The sequence below is a fragment of the Pinus tabuliformis genome, chromosome 1_2, assembly GCF_031772625.1.
Source record: "Pinus tabuliformis cultivar Carrire ecotype Pingquan chromosome 1_2, CPIR1, whole genome shotgun sequence".
In the NCBI taxonomy this organism is placed as follows: domain Eukaryota; kingdom Viridiplantae; phylum Streptophyta; class Pinopsida; order Pinales; family Pinaceae; genus Pinus; species Pinus tabuliformis.
The window spans coordinates 831,667,475-831,691,604 of NC_142298.1; the positions used below are offsets into that span (position 1 = coordinate 831,667,475).

The 24,130-nt window shown below is 33.5% G+C and overlaps 1 protein-coding gene and 1 pseudogene across 1 annotated transcript; both read right to left on the reverse strand.

Annotated features, from left to right (window-relative positions):
* Positions 1-14,898: 14,898 nt before the first annotated feature.
* Positions 14,899-15,523, reverse strand: LOC149208499 (vacuolar protein sorting-associated protein 2 homolog 3 pseudogene; annotated as a pseudogene).
* Positions 15,524-15,934: 411 nt separating this feature from the next.
* LOC149208500 (uncharacterized) lies at positions 15,935-20,167 on the reverse strand. Its single transcript, XM_089398360.1, has 2 exons — positions 19,406-20,167; positions 15,935-16,075 (listed from the first exon to the last, which is right to left on the reverse strand). The coding sequence occupies exons 1-2, from the start codon at positions 20,165-20,167 to the stop codon at positions 15,935-15,937; spliced, it is 903 nt and encodes a 300-aa protein (XP_089254486.1).
* Between the last annotated feature and the right edge of the window lie 3,963 nt (positions 20,168-24,130).

Consider the following 24,130-nt stretch of genomic DNA (forward strand, 5'->3'; position numbering starts at 1 on the left):
CAAGAAATAGGTGTTGGAGGCCAAGATAAGCTGAGCCAAGCTAGTATAAACCTTCAGTGAAAATGTGTGCATCTACCCTTACACCTCTTTCTATTTTTGCAAATGTGTATATGTCTATGTCATTAGCGTAAGATGGGTGGATAACTATCAGCCATATATCAATGGTTATATTTATGGGAAAGAATCTTTGGTAACAAAGGGACAACCCAAGAAAACAATATGGGAACCATAAAAATGTCTCAAGGTATAATGTTGAATATTTATTTCCTCCTATTCCAATAATTTTTTGGAGATTCTCTTTATATATCATTATCAAGACATATGCTTTGCTAAGGGATATATATTCCATATATTATTGATAGAGAACATGTGAATTGTCATCAAATTCATCTAGACAAGTGAGACTTTTACAAGTTACATAAAACATAAACTTCGCTAGGGGAAACACCTTATGGTGTAATAATGTGTCAATTGAAGGTGTGTGTTTTTTTTTTTTTTTAAGTCAAAGTCATTTTTAAAAGATTAAGAGATTATTTTCTTTATATATATATATAAAGAAAATAAACTCTTAATCTTTTAAAAATGACTTTGACTTTTTTTAAAATAAAGAATGTTAACAAATTTCAAAATCCATCCAAAAATTGGTTTATAATATTTTTCTTGTTTAAACAACGAATCATGATCAAGTAAAATATTTATGATAATAAAAAAAACTACTCACGAAATAAATAAATTATGAGCGAATTAAAAATTCAAAATAATTTCACCTTAGCAAAAGGCTAATGGGCCTCATCAATAGGTATATCATAAGGCCCATTTTGCCATCCTCCAGCCTATAATTTCCTCTTTTCTTGCATTTATTAACATATTTTTTATCATAATGTGCTTAGTAGGGAGGCTAAAGTATGTTTGTCATATTTCGTGGCCTAATGTGATTAATGTGTAGGAAAAGAGTGCATTTACTATGCAAAGATATGTTGGAAGCAACTAGAGAAGATGTAGGAGGCTTCTCCCCTACATTTACTTACCCACAACTCAACTTGATCCCTAAAATCACTAACCTATAACTTAAAGATCTACTAACAACTGATGCACTCAAGGAATTGCGAGGAACTAAGGGAACTAGATCCACTTTTTTAGAGATTTTGGAGGGAAGCAACCCTCTTTCTAAGGATGTTGCCCCTCAGTCATTTTTGTATAAGTAATCAATCCTAAGGGCTCAATAGGATTGCAACTTTTGGATTAGATAGGAGCTACTAAGAGCTAGGAGCTTAAGATTGTCATTTCCATTCCTTTACATGATGTACTTGAACTCTATTTTAAGTCAATGAAAATCTTACTATTATCTTCCATCTGATTTTTTTAGAGGGATGAATCCCCTTGAGTTAGGGCCCAACCCAGAGGCTTCAGTTTCTCTTTGTGTACTGTATTCATGAATTGTCTTTCATAGTAACATCTCCTTTCTTTCTTAGCAGAGTTTGTTCATAAAAGTTGTTGGTGCAAGCCTATCTACCACCTCTCTTGTGGGCAGTGTGGTGGAGGAATAGTATTAACAAGCCAAAAACGTATGTTTATTTTCCTTTGAAATTGTTAGATCTTAAATTAGTGCTCTTTTACATACTTTGTTTTCTACATATCTAATGATTAAATAACAGTCTTCTTTGAGCCTAGAAAGAATAATATTTCATGAATATAGGTCATATGCATGATACAAGTTAGATTGTTTTTTGATGCAGTAGGTAGACTGCAAATAAAATTCAACTCATCCTTTCTTATTTAGTTTCATAAAATTCAGCTCATCCTTTCTTATTTAGTTTCATAAAATTCAGTTCATCTTTTCTCATTTAATTCCATTTTTCTGAAATTTGGTTATTAGTTTGACATTCTTTTCAAGTTGCAAAAATAATTTGTCTGGTTTGCAGGTAATACTATTTTTTTTGCAGGGTTGGAATTGGAATTTCACACTCCTCCCATCATCAACCTCCTTCTCTCCACCTTAGGCTTCTCTCAAAACATTGTCCACCAAGAACATAATTTTAGGTTGTTGAAGGCCACCATGTGCATTGGTTTTTGTGTAAGATGGGCCCCTAAGGGTTATTAGGCTTGGAAAAGACTTCATCAACCCTCCACTGCCTTTTCCTACCTTCAGACTGCCTTTTCCACCCTCAAGATGCTCATGGATCTAATCCTATAGCAAAACAGGGCAATCCTGTAGCAAACTTGTAGCATCTTATGGCATCGTGTACACTTGGCCATATTTGATCCTAAAGCCTGATTTTTCCCTCTTAGCCTTGAATAATGTCCCCTAGGCTCTGAAACCATGGTTGAGTGAGACCAAAGGCCACCTAGGACTTTCCTTTTCTTCATTGCAACACATTTATGCAATTAGGGTTAGTGGACAAATTTATGAGTTTGATGATATAGTGATGATCTTCTTGATTGCCTCATGAGATGTCTAAGAAATTTTGTCACTAAAGCTAATCTCTTTGAATATAGTGATTAAAGTTTGATTTCATGCTCATTTACTTATGCAAGGTAGACTATGACTACTTTTCTTAGATTCATGCTTCTTAAGTTAGGGTTTCAATTGCAAGCACTGTTATTTCCATTACATAGGCTAGGTTTCCTTTTCAATGCAACTTTTACTTTCTGCAATTATATTAGTGTTTACATTCCTGCAAGTAGCATAGAATTTATATTTTTGCAAGTAGCCCAATCTTTACATTTCTGCAACTAGGGTTAGCATTTACATATGAGCAAGTAGCATCTTCATTCATTTTGCAAGTAGAAGAATATTTCCATTTTTTCAAATAGAATGGGACTTTCCTTTCATGCATATTCTTCCCTTTCCAATCTAGAATCAGTTGATAGAGTGGACTTTGTATGCCTTGGTTTGGTCCATTGCTTGAAAGTGACATGAGTAGAGCTTAGCCTATTGTGTATCTAACAATGTCACCTCTTGAGTTTGTATGAACCCCAGATTGATAATTAAAGCTGGTAGCCTTGGGAGTTACAACACTCTTATTGAAATACCGAGGCTCATCAAAGGCTACTCTCAAATCCAAGTCTATGGTGATTCCATCCTTATCATCAACTGGCTCAATAACACCCAAGTATGCAGAAACATATTACTCTTACCTATAGTGGATGAAGCAATTCAGCTTAGAAAACTTTTTTTATTTTTTCTCACACTCTCACATTTATAGAGAAAGGAACACATAAGCAAACCATTTGTCCAAAGAGGGTTTGTCGATGGATGAAGGCCCATGGGAGATCTCGAAACTTTGTGATGGTACTACCAACTATGCCTTCTACCACATACCATACAAGGATTTATTTACAGGGGCAACAAGCACATAATCTCTTGCATCAAAACATTTTTGGTTTATTAATAGTTTCTTGTTCTTTATTGTCTATTTAGTAACCTTTTTCTCACTCATTTTATAATTACTTACGATTCTCTAAAGACTTTTATAAATCTGATCAAATCTTTTAAAATTAATACATACAAGTTTTTGTAAATCAAACCAAAATCAAATACATGCCCAAATAAATCACACCTTTTTAAATACATAATCAATGTAGATCTACATAATATAATTATATCATTTTAAAAAAGAAATACAACATAACTTTTTTTTTAATAAAAAAAATAAAATATAAATATAAATAAAATGTAAAAATTTCACTTTTCAATTTTTCAAAATGTAAGCCGGTTAAAACATCACAACACACAGTACCTACACTTCATCGAAAAGTATATACTAGATGTGAAGATAAAAGTATATCATAACGTGATAGAGTATATCATAATGTCACAAGTGAATATCTCACTTTTTTCTTTTTCCAAAAAAGATCATTTGGAAGAGATTAATGTTCATTAATGATACCTATAGTTGAAAAAATTGACTGCTTGGAAGAGAGTACATCACAAGATACCCATAGTTCATTAATAGATATGATAAGTTGGAAAAATTGACTACTTGGAAGAGAGTACATCACAAGATGCCTATCATTCATTAATAGATATGATACGTTGGAAAGCGTGAGAATAACCCTAACCTGAGTAATGGTATATTTAATTTTGGAGAGTGTATTTTATTTGTAATATAGTTAAAATTATAATTAGTTATAAATAATTTTAGGAGATTAATGATATATGGTAGAGTTAAATTTATGTATGTAGCTAGCTTTTGTAAAGGATGAATAAGAAATGATTTAGTTGGTCAGGTTTATTTGATATTTGGGAGGAATTATAATTTATATTTATTTAATTGTTTATTAATGATTCAGATTATTAGATGATCTAATTAAAGATGGAGATTTCATTATTAGAATTAATTGATTTTACTATGAAAGTGTTTGATTAGAGTTTGATTAGTTATTAAGGTTGTCTTGAGAAATGATTTTTCGTTAATGTTTTATTTATTCATTTGACATTTAATAATATTACAATCTTATAATATTATTTTAATAGATTTCTTATAAAGCTATATAATTTTAATTATTAATATCTAAATAGTACGCAAATTTATAAGCTTCAATTGTTTTGAATTGTTTATAGACAAATTATGTTTATTTAATTTATTATTATTATTATTATTTATTGGAAAGTTAAATGAATTACCTTTTAGGATTGTTTCTATAAATTTTGATTAATTTTTTTATTATATTTAATTTGTAATCCTATTTTATTAATATAATATTAGGGTTTGAATATATATTAGAATTGTTTTGAAATATGAAATTTTATTAATGTTCTATTTTTTTTCGTTTAGGGTATTTACTATGTTGATTCTTAATTTAATTTTTTTAATTTGACTAATTTAATATATTGATTCTTCATTACAATCTTTTAATTTTATTTTAATGGATTTCATATGAGGTTATATAATTTTAATTATTAATATCTATATAGTAAGTAAATTTTTAAGCTTCATTATTTAGAATTGTTTTTAGATGTGTTATGTTTATTTATATTATTATTAATATTTTTTATTGTAAAATTAAATGAATTTTCTTTTAGGATTGTTTCATAAATTCCGAATAAAATTTTATTATAATATTATTTTATATATTGATTAAGAGTAAAAGCATTCAAATTTGAGATTGATTTATTAGAACTAAATGAGTTATGAAATTAATTCTTAAGTAATTATAAATGATGGGAGTAATTATGGGTTTTTAATGATTTTTAGTAATGGTTTCCACGAATTGCTAAGTTTTAAACCATCGTCTTCATTTAAGTTGTTTTTCCTTTTTTCTATTTCAATGGCTTCTTTGATTTTCCTTTTAAGATAATGGTCTTCTTTTTTAATTAGCTTGCCTTCTTCCATGCAGATGGGAATAGTGAACATATTTTGCTAACGCAGATTTTGAGGTCCTTTCTCTTCGTAAGTTAGCGGTGTGCTCTTTGATTCTAATGTTAAAAGATTTCCCTGTTTCTCCTATATATTCTTTCCCGCATGAACAAGGTATAATATAAACACCTTTTTTATGGTTAGTGTTTATTGAGTCTTTGACGAATAATTGTTTGATGGCGATGGTGTTAGGGGGAGTGAAGGCTACATTAATATTATGTTTATTAAGAATTTTAAAAAATTTGTTAGTGGTGCCTTTTATATAAGGAAGGGAGATTTTGGGAGTTGCAGATTTTTGTTCTTTATCTTTGTTGTTATTATTATTCTTGCTTAAGGATTGGTGCATGACTTTATTAATGGTGTTCTTATTATAACCATTTTGTTCAAAAACTTTATGAAGATGGTTAAGTTCAAAATTTAGATGGTCAAGGTCAGATATTCTAGCAGTCCTGTGGCTAAGGTTTTTATGATACCAATTTTTCGTTTAGGGTGATGATGGGAATTAGCCTGCAAATATCTCTCTATGTGAGTTTTCTTTCTAAAGACTTGGAAACCAAGTTTTCCTTCTTTTTTAGATAGAAGGATATCCAAAAAAAAAAAAAAAAAAAAGAAAGAAAAAGAAAAAGAAAAAAAGAAAAGAAAAGAAAAGAAAAAAAGTTTATTGAATTTTATATGATCAGAAAAATATGATACCATTAAATGATATGTATGGCCAAATAAAAAATTATAATATTAACTAACAAAAAAATGTCATTCCAAAATAATAAACAAATATAATGCCATTAAATGATCTGTGGGTGAATAAGTGATTATGATATCAATTAACAAAAAAATGTCATTCCAAAATAATAAACAAATATGATGCCATAAAATGATAGGTATGGGTGAATAAAGGAAAAAAGAAAAAGTAAGTTTTAAGTAAGAAATAATTTAAGGTGAAACATCACATCAAAATATTTGAAGACTAATATTACTAAATATTAATAATTTAATATAATTTTTATTATTATTAAAAGTAATATGTAATATTTTTAAGTTTAAAATATTTCTTTTTAGATATGTTTTTTATTTTAATTGGTGTGTGGGTAATGATATGTATTTATTTTATTTTATAAAATTTAAATGTCTTGGTGATATTTTTAAAATTATATATATATATATATATATATATATATATATAGATTTTGAACCAAAAGTTTTAGGCATTAAATATAGGGGTAGTCTAATTTATAGACGAAATAGTCAATTTCACCAGAATTAGACGATACAATTTCTAGAAAGAATGTGATTTTTTGTTGTTTAAAATACATTTTTGAATGTATAAATGGATTCAACATCTTAAAAAACCCCTAGGGCACTCAAATCCAACCGATTAAACAACTGAAACTCATGTTTTTTAAAATCTCTACTAGACTTTGGTAAATATTAACCATAAAATATGTCGTGAAAAACATCATTTTTTCTATAAATTAGACTACTCCTTAGACATATATCTTCTTTTCTTTTTTAAAGCTAAAAGTGATAGTAATGTTTCGAAAGTAAACACAAGAAGCATAGACATAATTGTAGTTGTAGACTATGGTCCTAATGGGCCATAACAAGCATGTAGTGAGGGGTTGGTTTACATGTTCCAATAACTAGCAAGAGTCATAACATGTAGTAAGAGGTTAATTCCCATATTGTAGGTGAAATCATTACAACGGGTACAAGTTAATAAATATTGTGCTTCGTAAATAACCTCTAAAGTGACTCCAATTCCATTTACTATCACTGTGAGAATGTTGTTCTAATGCATGATGGGAATGACATACAATACCTAGAGCAAGCACTTGAGTAGTGTTGTGAAGTACCAATTTTTTTAAAACATGTGTGTCAATTTCCATTGTCAAAAAATCCCATGTCAAATCATGTGTGTCAATTTCCATTGTCAAGGAATCATATGCCAAATCCCATGCCTAAGTTATGAATACAAGGGCCAAGAAATGAAGGATGATTATATAGTCATATAATGTATATCAATGGTCACTAGTGATTTCATTGTCATTGTAGGACATAAGATGCATTAGCGAAATACTTTATAGTATAATTATTGAAAAACCACACCACCTTTCAAATGAAATAGATAAATATATAAAAGTTCCAATTTTATATATATTTATGATATCCATGTTAAAGTTGTTAAGAGGGATAAGTAATAATTTCTTTCATAATCTTAAGATTAAGACTCTTACACCTCACATATACAACATGGAATAATTATTTGTGAACTTTCAAAATACATAAGATGTGTTTTAAATAATTATTAATATTAAATGGAAAATATAAAATATTAATTATTAACTATTATATCTCAATCTATTGTCCAATAAAAAAAACCATATTTATCACTATAAAATAAATAACAAACACATTTATCACTATAAAATAAATAACAAACACAAAATTATGTAGGTATATTTATACAAATTAAATAATTAAATAATTAAAAGATATAAATAATCCATAAGTACAAGTCCAAACAAATTCATTAAATATTTATAAAATCACATCCTTGGACATTAACACATTTATCTTTTGCTTCTGATAACTTAACATCTCAATCCATTGTTAAAAAAACAACATTAACTATAATTATAAAATAAACCACCAATAAAATTATTTAAATATATTTGTTTAAATTAAAATATATAAATAATCAATAGTTACAAACACAAACAAATTCATTAAATATTTATACAATCATATCCTTGAACATTAACACATTTATCTTTTTTCTTCTTATAACTTAACAACTTATATACCTATGTCCAGTAAATATAAACATCTCAATCCATTGTCAAAAAAAACAACATTAACTATAATTATAAAATAAACCACCAATAAAATTATTTAAATATATTTGTTCAAATTAAAATATATAAATAATGCATGATTGCAAGTACAAACAAATTCTCCAACCACTAAGGTAATCATTTCATTAAAACTCAACTCATTTATTTTTATAAAAATAAAATAAATAACCAACAAAACTATTTAAATATATTTATTTAAATTAAAAATATAAATAATCAATAATTATACAAACAAATTCTTCTACTCATACAATCATCTCATTAAGGTTAGCACATTCATGTGTTTTGTTCCAATAGCTTAACCATTTGCATTAACAGATCTCCTATGGTGTTAGCTTTGTAAACCTAAAATTTTAGCTGCTGCGTAGATTGCTTTAAATAGGGTTGTGTTAATTTGTGTGATTCTCCAATTGCAGTTGCATCAGGTTATATGTCGATTAATTTTTCGTAAATAATAATTTAAATGTTTTGATTTTTAAATACTCCTTAAGTAATTGTAAAAATATTAATAAATTTGTTTTGAGTGTTAATACTCTTTAAGCAATTGTAAAAGCATTAATAAATTTATTATAATTATTCATTAAAGTTAATATAATATTAATTTATTGGATTAAGAGGTTCACTTTTTAAGAAAGAATTAAAAATTAATAAATAATAAATAAAATTATGTTATATTGTAATTTGGTTTTTATTAATAAGTTCAAAAAAAAATTATATATATATATATTTAAATGATAATGATTTATATTTGTAATTGTAATATTTTAAAATTTTATAGTTAATATTAATTAATAAATATATATATATATTTTTTTTTCAGAGAGAAAAAACTTCATGATTTATATTAAGAGAATATAAAAGTCGAGATACATGAGAAGACAAAATGCCTTAGGCGCAGATATTCAGAAATCAGATACTGTCATAGGATCATAGGATCAGAACCGCATGGATGTCAAGAAAGATCAAAACATTGAGCGCATAGCGCCACAAGATCTCCAGGGGAGATATCCAACAAAAGCAAGATATAAAAAGATCTGGATACAACAATAATGCCACATGAGAAGGAAACATATGATGCCAGGACAGATATTAATCCACAGGAGGCATATAGCCCGAAATTTTGATCAAGATGGAGTCAAGGGGCAAACAGGAATTCTGGAAGATGTGTCCATTCCTCCACTTCCAAAGGAACCAGCAAGTAATAACGAAAAGAGAACGCCAAGAGGGGCGTTGCGCGCTCCACCACATGAAACCATCCTGAACAGAAGGAAAAACCCGGTGAGTAAAACCATAATTTAAGGACAGATCATACCAGATTGAAGATGTTGCGCCACATTGGAAGAACATGTGTAGATTGGATTCAGCATCGATGAGACACATTTGACATCGACCCGGACCCTGCCAACCTTTTCTTTGGAGAACCTCCCAGGAGAGATTTCTGTTAGAGAAGAGAAGCCAAGAGAAGAGAATCATCTTAAGCGAACAGGAAGCTTTCCAAAAATTGAAAGGAAAGGAGGGAGAGGAAGGCGGATGGCCAGGAGAGAGAGCAGCATATAAATCTTTAACAGTAATTAAATGAGAGGGCTTCTCAAGGGACCAAATGAGTTTATCGGATGAACCCGATTGCAAGATTCCTTTGCTTGTGAAACTGTTGATAGCCGATTCCCATAAGGGGCGAAGAGGGAGGGGAATGGATAAATCATCTCCATTCTTCCAAACAGGGATCTGTGAGATCCACGAATTTATAAGCTTATTCCACGTAAAAATACCTTTTGAAAGAAAGAAGAGGAGCAAGTCAGGAGAGATCATCGATTCCAGCTTGAGCAGCGTTGGGTCAAGTCCAATGTAAACACAGGAACCAGAAGAAAGAGTCCATCTTAAGTTTCCCAAGAAGAAGGATTGAATCTTTCTGAAGCTTTTCCATATGGAGGAACCTGACCTGATTCCCAATGATTTCCTTCTGAACCAGTAGACCATACTCCGCCCTTTGAGATATTTTTGATTTATGATGTTACTCCACAAGCTCTTGCCATATATACCTCTAATAAGAGATTTGCATAGAAGGGCTTTTCCAAAGGAATTCATGTGCAGAAGGCCCCAGCCACCCATCTTCTTCGACCTTGTAATTAAATCCATCTTAGCTAAATGAATCTTGGACTGATGAGATCGATCGCCCCATAAGAAGTTTGCTGCCAAAGAAGTCATCTTTTTTGAGATAGATAAAGGAAGAAGGAAGAGATGGGCCCAATAAACCGCCATTTGTGAGAGAATAGCTTGCACCAAAATTAGTCTGCCCGCCAGGGATAAAAAACGCATCTCCCATCTAGAAATTTTGTTGTAAAAACGATCAATCAGCCACTTCCAGTCCCAGATGCGATATCCTTTTGCTTTTAAATGGAAGCCCAGATAAGTAAACCCATCCTTTATCAAAGCATTGTTTGTGCCAAACAGCGCTGCAATCCATTGAGCTAGGGCAGGATTTGTTCCATTATGATATAGCGTGGATTTGTCCTTGTTTATAATCAAGCTTGTTGCAGATCGAAATTTGTGGAAGATCACATTGAGACAGACCCATGATGATTTGCATAACATCACAAAGATGAGAATATCATCTGCAAAGAGATTGTGAGAGAGAGATATATCCTTGCATATTTTAACCGGCCTACATCTTCCTTCAGACACAGCCCTGTTAATCTGAGAGCTGAGAGAATTCATCACCAGGATGAAGAGAAGAGGGGAGAGAGGGCATCCTTGGCGAAGACCCCTCTCCGCTTTGAAGAAGGATGAAGGGATACCGTTGATGATGACTGAAAATTTGGCATTTTCAACACACGCCATAATCCAGTTAATTCCTTGCGACCTTAAACCAATTTTTGCTAGAATAATTCTGAGGAAGCCCCAGTCAACACAATCGAATGCCTTTTTGAGGTCTATTTTTAGAGCATCATCATCGATATTTTTGGAATTAATTGTGAATAGGCATTCCTGGGTCATAGCAACCGCATCCAAGATAAGTCTGTCTTTTAAAAAAGCATGTTGTTCCTTTGATATAAAGGAATTTAGGACAACCTTCATTCTGTCAGCAATTATTTTAGAGATGATTTTATAGAGAGAATTGCATAAAGAAATCGGCCTGTAATCCAAGAACGATGACGATTTGTCCTTTTTGGGGATAAGGGCTAGAAAAGTGGCAGATAATGCACTGCTGATATTCCCAGAGATGCGAGAGGCTTCCACCATGCGCAGCATGTCATTCTTGAACAGCTCATAGAAATGAGAGAAGAATTCTATCGGCCAACCATCTGGCCCCGGACTTTTTTCCCTTTTAAACTTTTTGATTGTCTCAAGCAATTCCTCCTCCATTATAGGCTTGAAGAATTCTTCATTTTCCCTCTCGTCAAACATAACAGGCAGCAAATCCACTGCCCACATGATGTCACTTGCTTCACATCTCTGCCTTTTATATTGATTTTGAAAGAATCTTGTAGCCTCCGCCGAGATTTCCTGTTGGGAGTAGAGAAAGCCGCCCTTTCCATCTTCAATTTTCCATATGGAATTCCTCACTCTCCGAGCATTTGCATAATTGTGAAAAAACTTTGTGTTTCGGTCACCCTCCCTGAGCCATGTCGCCCTGCTTTTTAGCCTCCATATTGCTTCCTCTTTTTGCAGAAGCTCTTTCTTCTTTTTTTCCAAGGATCTGATGAGGGTTTTTTGTTCGAAAGACAGGCCATTATAATATATCGAATTGGAGAGAAAGCATATTTCTTTTTTAATATCCAGGAGCTCCTGCTTGTCATTCTTCCACTTTTTTATTTGCCAATCTTTTGCATCTTTTCTTAACAGCTGGACTTTTTCCCGAAAAGTGAGAAGAAAGGCTTCTTCAGATTGATTTATGTCCCTCCAAATTTTTGAAATGAGTTCATTGAAGGATTTGTCCTTGTTGGGACTCAGAAATGTCATATTTTCATCCACCTTTTTCTTCACTATTCCTTACATTTCATCATCCCATTAACCTGTTATCATATCACTTTCATACATACATTTGGGTTTCACCTTCTTATTTTCCATTTTATTCATTTTTGTATTATAAGTGAATTTATGATTAATTATTAGAAAATGTACATATTTTTATATATATATCTCAAGAATATGTGAGTTTTGTGATGTAGGAAATATGTGAAGAATTAATATCTCCTCCACCATATCAAGGAGATAATTATGCAAGCCTTTTTCTACGGAGAAAATCATGGAGGCATATCGAGAAAATCATGGAGGCATATCTTATCCTAAGGAGAAGATCATGGAGGCATATCGAGAAAATCATGGAAGCATATCATATCCTAAGGAGAAAATCATGAAGACATATCTTATCCAAGATACGAGAGATTTGTGGGATCATGTTTGAGAGATTTGTGCGATGATATCTTGTAATAATGGGAAACTAGTTGAGAGTGCTTGAGAGAATATTTGAATGTAATTATGGAAAGGTTATCTTCCTCATGTATATAAGAGAGTGCTCTCTCTTCATTGTGATGATGGATAATGAATAATAGAGAATGGAGATTAACTTTGATTCTTTTTTGATTTGTAATTTAGTTTTTGTAATATAATTTGACATAGTTTTATTGTCATGAGCTCATATCTGTTGTTTGCCATTCACTTCTTCACATGTTGTATTTATTTTCCTTTATGCAATTTCATGCTTTCCTAGTTAGTGTTTCAATGCTTTTAATTTGATTTCAGTAATTTAGATTAGATTAGATTAGATTAGTTCCACTTCAGTCCTGCATATATAGTGCATGTGTCTCGTAAGTCTACGGACCTCGGATTGATAAATTAAATAGTTGGGTAAGTACTACAACGGAACTAAACGAACATAGTTTCACCCAACATTTTGGCGCCGTTGCCGGGGAGGCACGATGGATTGAAGTTTAGTTTGATTTTTCTGCAAGTGTGTTTAGACATGTTCCTAACTCCGAGGTGTTAAATGCGGTAAGACGTGGGGAACAGCCTACGCATCGCATTCGAGATACCGTAATGGGCTCGACCTCTTATGGATCAGGGCATGTAGGGTGTGTTTACATTTATGCAAGTGTGAATTTTGATTTCTGCAAGTGTGTTTGATTTTCGCAACTGTGAAGAATGTGTGATGAATTCATGGTTCATGGTTATAATTGAAGCATTCAATTACTCAATTAATGAGCAGTCCTTATAAGAGGTTTTAATTGAGTATTGAATTCAAGATTATTTCTGTGATCCCTTTTGTTTTTAATTCAATTTTTAGTATGCTGATTTTTTTTTTTTTTTTTTTCAACATGATTTAACAATGAGTTTCAGCTTGGAACTACTCACTCAGATCCTAGCAGAAGTTGGGATCTCTTCTTCCTTGGAAGAGGAGATCTTAACAAGAATTAAAGGTTCAACTACTCCCCAAGAAATAAATGAAGACTCAACGTCTGAAGAATCCTGCGTATCTGATGGCGAACAACCATTCGAACAGGAGAACAAGGAAGAAGAGCAGCAAATTGGAGAAGAAGAACAGAAGTTACAACATGATCTGAGTGAGAGTAACTGTGCTTATCAAAGCTTTATCGACCAATGGTTCCAGGTAAGTATTAGATTAGATTCATCTTTTAATTTTTTAGTTGATTTGCAGTTACAACAACCAGACTCATTCAGTGTCAAATATTTTCATCCATCATTTGACAAATTGCTACTGAATCTATTGTTGTCACTGCTACGCGAATGGCTTCATTGGAAGTTTAACTACACGTAACTAATTTGTAAATTCTAATTAGTATAGAGTAGGTAGGCTTTCAGTTTTAGTTTTTGCTTTCATTTTTAGTTCTGTTTTTACCTAGAATAAGTATGCTCTCCTCCTACGTCTTTGTACGATCTCGAGGATCAGAAAATAGGTTTCAGTTTTGCTTAGAATAAGTATGCTCTCCTCCTGCGTCTTTGTACGATCTTGAGGATCAGAAAATAGGGATGATTTAGGCCACCAATTTCAGGAATAAATAAATGTTTTGCAATATGCTTCATCACCCAAGGAGTTATGTCCATTTGTTAAAAAAAAAAAAAATTCTTTCTCAACTTTAGTTTTCATTGAAAAAAAAAAGAAAGGAAAATTTTAATTTTAACAACTAACCTTTTTTTTAGAAGATAGGATTACCATTTTTTTTTGTTTTTCAAAAATAGCATTAATTCCATTTTTTTTAGACTTTTAATAAATAAATAAAAAACAAACTAACTAACTAACCATTTTTTTTTGTTTTTAACGATAAGGTTATTTTCATTTTTTAGATTTTTAATAAAAAAAAATAATAATAATAATAATAATAATAATAATAAATAAAAATAAAAAAATATCATAACATAAAATAAAATAATAATAATAATAATAATAATAACAGCCAATCACCGCACTCATAAATAAACAAAAATCTGGACAAAGGACTCAGATTCTTCCTCTGTGCATTGCCGCATCGATGATTTGTGAAAGGCGCTGATCACATTGCAGACTACTACAAAAACGTTATTTTAGAAAGAAACATGGCATTAATAAATTCATTTACAGAACGACACTTTGAAGAAGACTTTCTACTTGTTTTCAAATATGCTATGCCCCTCACTGATCTATATCCAAGCATGGTTCTGCATATACAAACGAACTATAGCACTTAACGTCGATCTCTTATCTATGGATTCGAATCAGGCATTGCGAAGGGCTGCCAACCTCTGCTCCAGGTCATCCACGTCAGAACTGCCAACGCCTTGGGCTCTCCTTCCAGCAATCTTGCCTTTGGGTGCTGATGATAACTGGGAAGCAATATCTATTCCAATTTCATCTAGCACCTGGTTAGTAAGCTCCTCGGTTTCCTCTTCAGCCTCGTCATTATCTAGAGCATCATCAATGGAACCTGATATCATCTCAGTCGTCATATCCATTTGTGCTGTCTGCCTTTGAAATTCTTGCATCACCTTAGCCTGCTTCGCTGGCTCCATTTGCTTATTCATGTCTACCATCGCCTTACTGGCACCTTTCATCCCTGTAGCAACAGAGGTGTTTGCATACATCGCCTGTGTATGTGTTGCCACTCCACGCACTTGGGCACGGCTACCTTGCAAATTAGCTATTTGTTGTCTTAACCTGATAAGTTGGCGAGCTAAAATTTTTGTGGCAGCCTCATTGCCAGTTTTTGCAGTCTTTTTTTATCTCAGCAACAAGTTTTTTTTTTTCTCCTCTAATTGCAGTGACGCTATCTCTCGTTCAATACCTCTGGTTGCAACTTGCATCTCCCGCTTGCTCGTCCGCATTTGCTTGAAACAGTCATATTTCCAGCACTTGTATCTGCCTCTACATATCCTTGCCCTGATAGCAATTCATTGGACTCCATCTCATGTTCCTCTGTTTCAGTCTTCCACCTCACAGGTTTTGAAACGCAACCCTTTAAAAACGTCAATTTTGAAAAGCAGTCTGTGTTCAAACCAGGGAAAATCTAGACAAACGAAGACATGGGTTTTTTTCATAATAGAACGAATTATATAACCCAGAAATCGTTTGCTTAAATTCCTCACGATCTAAGAGGAAATCGTGGTTCTTCAGGGCCCTATTTTGCTAACTGCGTGAATCAAAACGGTTTTGTACATCTGTCCTTTGAAGGGTTTGTCAGGTGGATAGGCTGATTGCCATTTGCTTTGTGCATTGTTGCATGTCAAATATCATATCTTTGCAGCTGTGTAAATCCCCCTCAAGCCCTGCATGATCATCGAGCTCCGACTCCGGCGTTTTGAGACAACGTGCCATTTTGACATTTCAGTGTTTACATTCCGCTGATCTTGCATGGATGCCAACAACAATCGCTGCTATAATGTCCAGACCACAAGTTCTCAGAGAACCACGACTACTGATTCAGGTATCGCGGCCATGACTAGAGTTTGTAAATGGAAATCCGCAGGAAATGTCGAAATGTCGTTCAAATTCTGATATGGCGATACAGTAAGTGGATTTTCTTTCTTTCTGATATTTTGGATATTTTGGAACAGATAAGTATCATAAGGGCTTGAAAAATATGATTTACATTACTGTTTCAGTAGCAATGGATGGCACCGCTTTGATTCTATATGAAATTATGAATGATGTAGTGGCGGAGATATAATGTTTGCGGGACACACGAAGTGTTTCAATTATTCAAACTTGCCTCAGTTAATGTAATGCATAATGTACAGTTGCTGACTTGTAGTGTAGTTTTTTTTAACAAATAATAATAAAAAATAAAATCAAAAAAATAAAAACTAATAATAATAATCAAATAAAATTTGCCCTCATTCATTTACATCAAACTTCATAACACCAACTACTTCCCCAAAAAGATACAAAAGATTTTTCAAATGTTTTAAATCAATTTTCCTGCAAACTAATAAAAACATTTTGAAAAAATATTGCAAAATCAATGAATACATTGCATTGGGACATGCAATATTTCTAGTTGGGGGGAAATCAAAGTATGTTGGATATTTTTGTGAATTTGTGGGCAAGAGTTAGGATGTATATACTAACAAGTGAAAGGGACATTTCATAAATTCTTGAAAATGAGCTAATTTGTTTTTGAAGTCACTTCATACAGGAATGATCAATGGAGATGGCACATGAAAATGACAATTTTTATGCAGGAATGGTGTTAAGTTTTTCAGAGTATGCAAAGTGATTTTTCCAAATCACAATGAAACATGCATCATTGGACACTTGAAGGAACAAATTCTTCACTGCACATATCATGACATTTTCCACTACACACCTTTTGCGTCATGACTACTCACCATCCTTGTGTTGCAGCCCATCTTCCATTTCCTTATCTTTCACGACTTCATGCACGCCTATTTTTCTGAATCGCATACATCCATTTATCCTTTTCAGTTTGCCTTTTGAATAAAACTCATTCCCTTTCCATGATCACATTACCTTGATTTCCTAGCCATGCTGATCCACACTGCTTGTCCGTGAGTTCTTTCTATTTATAGTCCTGCCAAATCTTTTTGTACAAACTCGCGTTGACTGATGTGGGATTCCTTAAGGCCCACCTTTCAACAAGTCTTGCCCCATCGACACCAGCACCTTATCTGGGAAATAGACTAGAGTTCATTTTGAGTACCTAGAGGCTTGCATGCCTTAATGGCAAGCTCTCTCGCTGGCGATCATGGGAATACATCAATGTCCCTTGATCATCAGATCTTGCAAGTGGCTCGACCTCGACACATCCATTTGCACTTCGCAAGATGTACTCCGGTACCTTGGCACTCATTGACATCAATGGTGAGTTGCCTCGCATTGGTTAACGGCATACATCAATGGCCGGTAATCCAATGATTTCTATTCATGCTCAACATCGACACATTCATTCGCATGTTTAGAATTGTACCATCGGGTTTGTAGCGGGTGAAGACTATACACTTTTTCATGACTCCCTCAGCAGTTACAGCAGTATGAATTCTGATCTATGAGAGTACCACAGTACCACTTTCAGCTTTTATCTTTTCCATGATTCAGCATCAGCAGTTCAGATTCCTTCATTCTCCAGGATCCAGTTACATCAGTCACATTTTCCCGATCCAGCAGCAGCAGCAGCTACATTCCTATTGCATACTTCATCATTCTTGGGTAAGTAGAGGTATGTTGTTTTCTAATCTTTAATCATGCAATTCCTTATATGCTAACGTGAATATTTTGGAAAATTCCCTCACCATGCTACATTTCTTTTCATGCGCCATGTTAAGTTGCATGCGGACATGCAACCAATTCAGTTGAGGGGGGGGGAGAACTACATTCACTACATATTCACTTCCATGATTCCATTTCTTCACCACTATCACTCCATTTACCATTCACCAACATTAATTTTCCAATGATACTTTGTTGCACTTTGTTTCATACGCAATATTGGCATGCTTCATTAATATTACAAAAAGGGCTTTCTTATGCACATTATGATTTCCAGTGAATGTTTACATTATTGAAGAAAAGAGAACAAAATGAATGTTGTTAACACAAGAACCAACATTCTTTGTATTCATGGTTGTCACACAAGAACCAACCATATTCATGGTTGTCACACAAGAACCAACCATAAGAAAATGTAAATTGTTACCAATGTCTCTCACATATCCTGGAAACATTTAAGACATCATCATGTAAAGCCAAAGTTCAATATGCCAAATGTTCTTAAAAGATACCCATGCATGGTTGCATGAGGACATGCAACAAGTTCAGTTGGGGAGGATGTTGGGACTCAGAAATGTCATATTTTCATCCACCTTTTTCTTCACTATTCCTTACATTTCATCATCCCATTAACCTGTTATCATATCACTTTCATACATACATTTGGGTTTCACCTTCTTATTTTCCATTTTATTCATTTTTGTATTATAAGTGAATTTATGATTAATTATTAGAAAATGTACATATTTTTATATATATATCTCAAGAATATGTGAGTTTTGTGATGTAGGAAATATGTGAAGAATTAATATCTCCTCCACCATATCAAGGAGATAATTATGCAAGCCTTTTTCTACGGAGAAAATCATGGAGGCATATCGAGAAAATCATGGAGGCATATCTTATCCTAAGGAGAATATCATGGAGGCATATCGAGAAAATCATGAAGACATATCTTATCCAAGATATGAGAGATTTGTGGGATCATGTTTGAGAGATTTGTGCGATGATATCTTGTAATAATGGGAAACTGGTTGAGAGTGCTTGAGAGAATATTTGAATGTAATTATGGAAAGGTTATCTTCCTCATGTATATAAGAGAGTGCTCTCTCTTCATTGTGATGATGGATAATGAATAATAGAGAATGGAGATTAACTTTGATTCTTTCTTGATTTGTAATTTAGTTTTTGTAATATAATTTGACATAGTTTTATTGTCATGAGCTCATATTTGTTGTTTGCCATTCACTTCTTCACATGTTGTATTTATTTTCCTTTATGCAATTTCATGCTTTCCTAGTTAGTGTTTCAATGCTTTTAATTTGATTTCAGTAATTTAGATTAGATTAGATTAGATTAGTTCCACTTCAGTCCTGCATATATAGTGCATGTGTCTCGTAAGTCTACGGACCTCGGATTGATAAATTAAATAGTTGGGTAAGTACTACAACGGAACTAAACGAACATAGTTTCACCCAACAGTCCTCAAGATGAGAATTGATGAATTTGAAGGGATAGCCCTTCCTTTGCATCATATCTTTCCATTCCAAATAGATAGGTTTGTGGTCCGATGAGAAATCATTTCCAGTTCTGGCTATCGGCATTCCCCATTTCTCAATGATGCTGGCACTTAAAATAAAACGATCGATTCTCTTTGCTATGAAGGCTGACCCAAGCCTTCCATTGTCCCACGTTGGAACCATTTTCTCAGGGATGATATCAACTAAATCTCTCTTCAATAACTCCTGGCGCATTTTATCTGCCAAGCGATCTTTCCTCCTACATTGGCCCCAACATTCCTCAGAGTTAAGGGTCAAATTTAGATCACCTGCAATTAGTAAGGACTCAATGTCTAAGATTTCAAAGTTAAACAAATTGGTCCAAAAAGGGAGCCTGTTCTTATAGGGCGCATAAATATTCAAAATGTTGAGAATCTGAGGCCTTCCTCTGATTGAGGCCGAGATGAGAATTCCTGCACAGCATTTGAAAGCCTTTGCTCTGACTCTAAGCGGATCCCACAATACGACCAGACCTCCAGACAAACCTTCAGCTTCAGTAGCTGCCATGTGCCAAGACGGAAACATTTTTCTGAAGAAAGCCAGGGACACTGAACTTGGGTGCATTGTTTCCTGAATGAATATAATATAGGGATGAGCAGAGAAAAGGATCTCTTTTAGCGCCAAAAATTTAGGGGCGGCACCTAATCCCCTGATGTTGAAAGATATCAAGAAGGTCATTTTGAAGGCTGGCCAGCCGAGCATGCTCTAAGAGGCTGAGAAACAGATGGTTCCATGATTGGGACATCCACAAGGGACAAATTGGTGACCCCCAATTCGGTGGCAATCGATCTGCCTCTGAAATGACGGCTGCCCCGTTTATGCTTTTTTCTGACAGTGATATTTTTGGCAGAATTGGGGCTAATGATTGGAAAAGAAGGCTTATGGATAGTTAAAGGTTCAAGGATGGGAGGGTTCCGCTGGAGAAGAATATCGATATCACTATCAAATCTGTTCATCGGAGATTCAGATGGGGAGTTGAAAGGCGTCGGAGATATCATGGGTTCTTTTCCTTTTTGAATAACAGTGGAAGATCTATTGGGAGATCTGTTGGGAGATGGCGATGAAGAAGAGATTTGAATAGGATGTGATCCTACAACAAAATCCGCTCTGTTCATGACTGGCGGAGAAGGCACCGCAGCCTCCTCATGCTGCTCCGGGATGGGAGGACTTTGGAAGTCCGCTTTGTTCACCTTCAATGGGGAAGGCACCACGACATCTTCCTGCATCTCCAGAAAGGGGGACTCAGGTTGGGTCAGAGAGAAAGCCTGAGAGCCTCGTGGATCTCCTGATTTAAAAGAAAAATGATTTCCCTATAAACATATATATATATATATATATATAAAACTCTATTTTATTATAAATTAAACTAATGATCATTTTTATTTATAACCACAATAATGAAGAATTTCATGTTTATATTTAATAAAAACTTAAGGCATAATTTTTTTTCAATAATGTCTATATATATATAAAATATGTCAAACAATAATTATTTATCTCTTTCACGAACAATAATTATAATTATTAATATTGTTTTTAATTATTAATTATTATTATTTAGGTTTATATTATTTATTAGTTAGTTATTTAAGAGTACTAACTAATAATAACAATGATGATGATGATTAGCGTCCACTAAAACCATATCGGACCTTAAGAAAATAAGAATCTAATTGTGATTCTTCAAAATCTTATTTCTATGATCAAAGGGAAGGGAAAGAAGTGCTCCAAGATCAGTATAGTTGGGCTGACTTAAAAAGTCAAGAAGACTGGAAGTTTGGCAGATGTTAGAGAAATGAGAGTGAATGTGAGTAAGAGTCAAGCAATCTAAGAGAAAGTGTTTTTCATCTTCCACCCTTTTAGTATCACAAAGTTGACATATTCTATCATCCCAGGGAGTTTTGGGAGTAGAACATCGCTCGGTTTCACTTTGAAGCTCATGAGAATTAGTTCATATCCTAGCGATGTTAACTTTTTCTTAGTGTGTGCTAGAACAAAGAGATAATTTTGGTTATCAAGGGTGGGGTTGATCACCTCCTTGTAATATCTTAGCTTCCCCCCCCCAGTTCCTTATCATCCCACAATTTATCCTTAAATTTGAAGCTAATAGCATCTTTGACACTAACCTTGTTTCCCAAGATGATCTCCTTTTTATCCCCCACTGGTTGAGGCAAGACTGGGCATCCTTATGCCACCCATACTTGAGGCAGAGGTAGGGGTTTTGACTAGAGTTGGAAGAAATTTTGGGAAGCCTCTTCAATTCCATGTTATAAAGCTTCTTCTTATACATCAAATACCTAAACATACCCATGCTTTCAATGGGGGAAAGGTCAACTTCGATCAGGAGGATAGGATAGGAAATATTTCCCTTGATATTAAGGTTTAGGTTATGAATTGCTTTTGAATCATGTCAATCTTTCTCCACGACTCTCTGGATATAATGCAACCCCAAACTTCACAACTGTATAAGATAACAGGGGTGACGAGATTCTAAAAAAGGAACCTTTTTTTACTCCAAATAAAATGATCAACCGACTTATAATTGTTTCCAACTCATAATAATCTTTCTAACCTCTACTAATCATTTTCTTAATGCTATTGAGGGATGTCAATACCTAAATATTTATAAGAAGAAACATGTTCTAAGTAATTGTTAACATAAATGAAATTATCATGGGTGATCTTTTTGGATTTAATTATAAGGACTTTAGTCTTGTCGGTATTAACTCTCATACCCATCTTAGAGCAGTAATCATGAAGAGTCTTAAGTTGCTTGTCTAGGTCATCATGGCTTCTGGCAAGAAGAACGATATCATTGTCATAAAAGAGGAGTAATGATTATACCAACAAGCTTGGTGCCCTTACAATCTGCAATTTCCAAACACTCCTCTAGCTTATCGATATAAATGCCAAAAATGGTAGGGGATAGGGGAAACCCTTGCTTAACCATGACATTGCATTTAATATCTTTAGATCACCCTTCATTGGCCTTAAGCTTGGCAACAACAATCTCGTAAATGCTAATCACAACAATCCTCAACTCAGGAGGAACCATTATCTCTTCAAGTCTCTTCCAAATCTCATCCCGAGGAACAATGTCAAATTGTTTTCTAAAGTCCACAAAAAGACAGAAGAGATCAATTTTACTATTGTGACATTCCTCTGCAATGATCTTGAGAGTGACAATATGGTCGATAGTCGAGTAATTTCTCCTAAAACCAACTTTCCCTTTAGCTCTTTTACTGGCTTTCAAGCCAAAGGCTAATCTTCTTTTCGAAAATGAGCCCGTATAGTTTGGCTAAGATGTGGCTAATCATAAAGGTCTTGTAGTTAGAGGGAACATTTTTGTCTCCACTTTTAAAGATGGGTACAATAAGGCTTTGCATCCAAGGCTTAGGGAGACTATTATTTACTGCCAAATTGAGAAGCTTATGGAGATGAGGGATGATGATAGACATTCCCATTTAAAGATTTTAGCTTTGTATCCTTCAATATCTTTAGCTTTCCCATTAATGAGCTTATTAATCCCAGACTCAACGTCTTCTAGAGAAAAGATATCCTCCTTAATAAGAGTGTTTAAGATAGTGCCCATGGTGTCCAAAGAGTCATACAACTTCTTAATATAGATGTCCCAATTCTCTAAAGGGGTCGAATGATTGTATTTTGTTTTACAAACAAGCACATTTTGCCAAAACTTTCTGGGTGCAACTTTAGAGAGGTGAAGAAGATGTTCTTGTCTCTTATTAATGTAGGACCTCTTCTTCCTTTTGATAAGAGCTTTGTATATACTTATATTTTAGAGTTTTATAGTTTCGTTAGGAGCGTCTCTAATTGCTTTCCTGGCAATTTTACAGTCCTTGTCCTACAAAGGGTTGGAAGTTCCATTATTCTTCTTATACGAAACCTCAATAGAGAACTTGTTAATGGTAGTGGAAAATGTAGTAGTGAAATTGTATAAATTTGATCAACGTTGTTTTTTTTTTCCGAAGAAATAGAGTTCGTAATTTCTATTAAAAAGATAATAACAGAGATTACATGTTGTTGATGCCGAAGCATATGCTGTAATGTGGTATAATCCACAGATCAAAGGATTTACAATGTAAATATCCTGTAATGTCCAAAAACCGTAGATATTGTGCTCAGTATCCAATCAAAAAGTACCGGAATAAACAGAGTTCATGTAGCAGTAAATATAAAACAGGTATCTGAGGCATATAACATCCTCATGCTATGAAAAATAGACATAGAGCCGCTATAGTGCATATCTGATATATACAATAATATAACCATGTAGATCAAAAAATTTCTAAGTAGGGGGGATCCCCCTGTTGCAGGCCGTCAATTTACGGGCGATGGTAGTAACTGTGCATGCCTTCTGGAGTGTACTCATCAATCTGCCAATCTCCTATATGACGATCCGCCGCTTCTTTCGAGAGCCGGTCAGCAAGCGCATTTCTTTCCCTATAGATGTGTGAAACAGTGATCTGGTCAAAATGTGTTTTTAGAAAAACAATTTCTTCCAAGATATGTTTCAAAGAATATGCATGACAAATAGAGAGATTGTTTGCCCAATCAATAACAATCTTTGAATCCCCAAAAATTTGAATTTGTCTGCAATGTTTGGTAAGAGCAAAATAGAGA